Below are 820 nucleotides of genomic sequence, written 5' to 3'. Positions count from 1 at the left end.
CAGCACCTGACAGGACACGGCCCAGGGACACAAAGGCCCCCACTTTGCTACACGGCTGAACTGGTGGAGCCTCGTGGCCCCCCGCCACGAGTCCCCCGGCCCGGCCGTGCACCTCTCTCCACATCCTTGAACTTGATGGTCTGCGCCGGGGGAGCCGGGGACTGGCAGCCACCTCAGCCAGGAGCCCGGGGCCACAGAAGCTCAGGCTGCTTCCCCGGTTCCTGAGCACCAGCTTCAGCTCCTGGTTCTCCTGGATGAGCTGCACCAGCCGCCGCAGCTCCTCGTTTTCCTGTGCCAGCCGCTGGATCTCCTGCCGCAGGCCCTCGTAGCTGCTGAGGAGGGACATGCCCGGCAGCGGTGGGCAGCAGCTGCTGGCGGCAGGCAGGCTGGCCAGGGGGCAGCGGACCCTGCCATTGTGAGGTCAGCGGCTCCCTACCCCCCACCGCAGCCACATTCCGGGGCTTCAGAGCCAGCACCCAGCAGTTCCGAGCACCCTGAGCGGGGCACCTCCCGACCTCTGGCCTCTGGCTCATGAGTAGAGGAGCCCAGATCTGCCCCAGACTTGGGAGTCCCTCCCGGAAGCCCCTCCTGGTGGACAGAAGGTTCTGGGTCCCAGCCTAGCATGGTGGTGTTGCAGGAAAGGAGCTGAATGATTCAGGCGTCCCTCCTCCCCACTGGCCACCCGCTGCTCATGCCAGGTTGTGGGGCTGGGTCCCTGGGCACAGTCCCAGAGGTGGTGGTGGCCAGCATATCATCTGAAGGGGGCAGGTGGGTGGACGTTTGAGCTGCCCTGAGGGAGGGGGTGTGTCTGGCCACCACC

At 67.0% G+C, this 820-nt stretch overlaps 1 protein-coding gene across 1 annotated transcript in view; it reads right to left on the bottom strand.

Moving 5' to 3' along the window:
• The window catches only part of LOC105002440 (speriolin-like), a gene marked incomplete at its 3' end in the record, with an annotated part of 4,507 nt that extends 4,161 nt beyond the window's left edge, over nt 1–346 (bottom strand). The window contains exon 1 of the mRNA XM_010859045.1: nt 12–346. Within this exon, the coding sequence (XP_010857347.1) occupies nt 12–346 (335 nt within the window). The remainder of the gene's footprint in view (nt 1–11) is intronic.
• Between the last annotated feature and the right edge of the window lie 474 nt (nt 347–820).

The sequence above is a fragment of the Bison bison genome, unplaced genomic scaffold (assembly GCF_000754665.1).
Source record: "Bison bison bison isolate TAMUID 2011002044 unplaced genomic scaffold, Bison_UMD1.0 scf7180017855804, whole genome shotgun sequence".
In the NCBI taxonomy this organism is placed as follows: domain Eukaryota; kingdom Metazoa; phylum Chordata; class Mammalia; order Artiodactyla; family Bovidae; genus Bison; species Bison bison.
The sequence above is the reverse complement of the archived record's forward strand: the minus strand, read 5'-3'. Positions and strand labels throughout refer to the sequence as shown.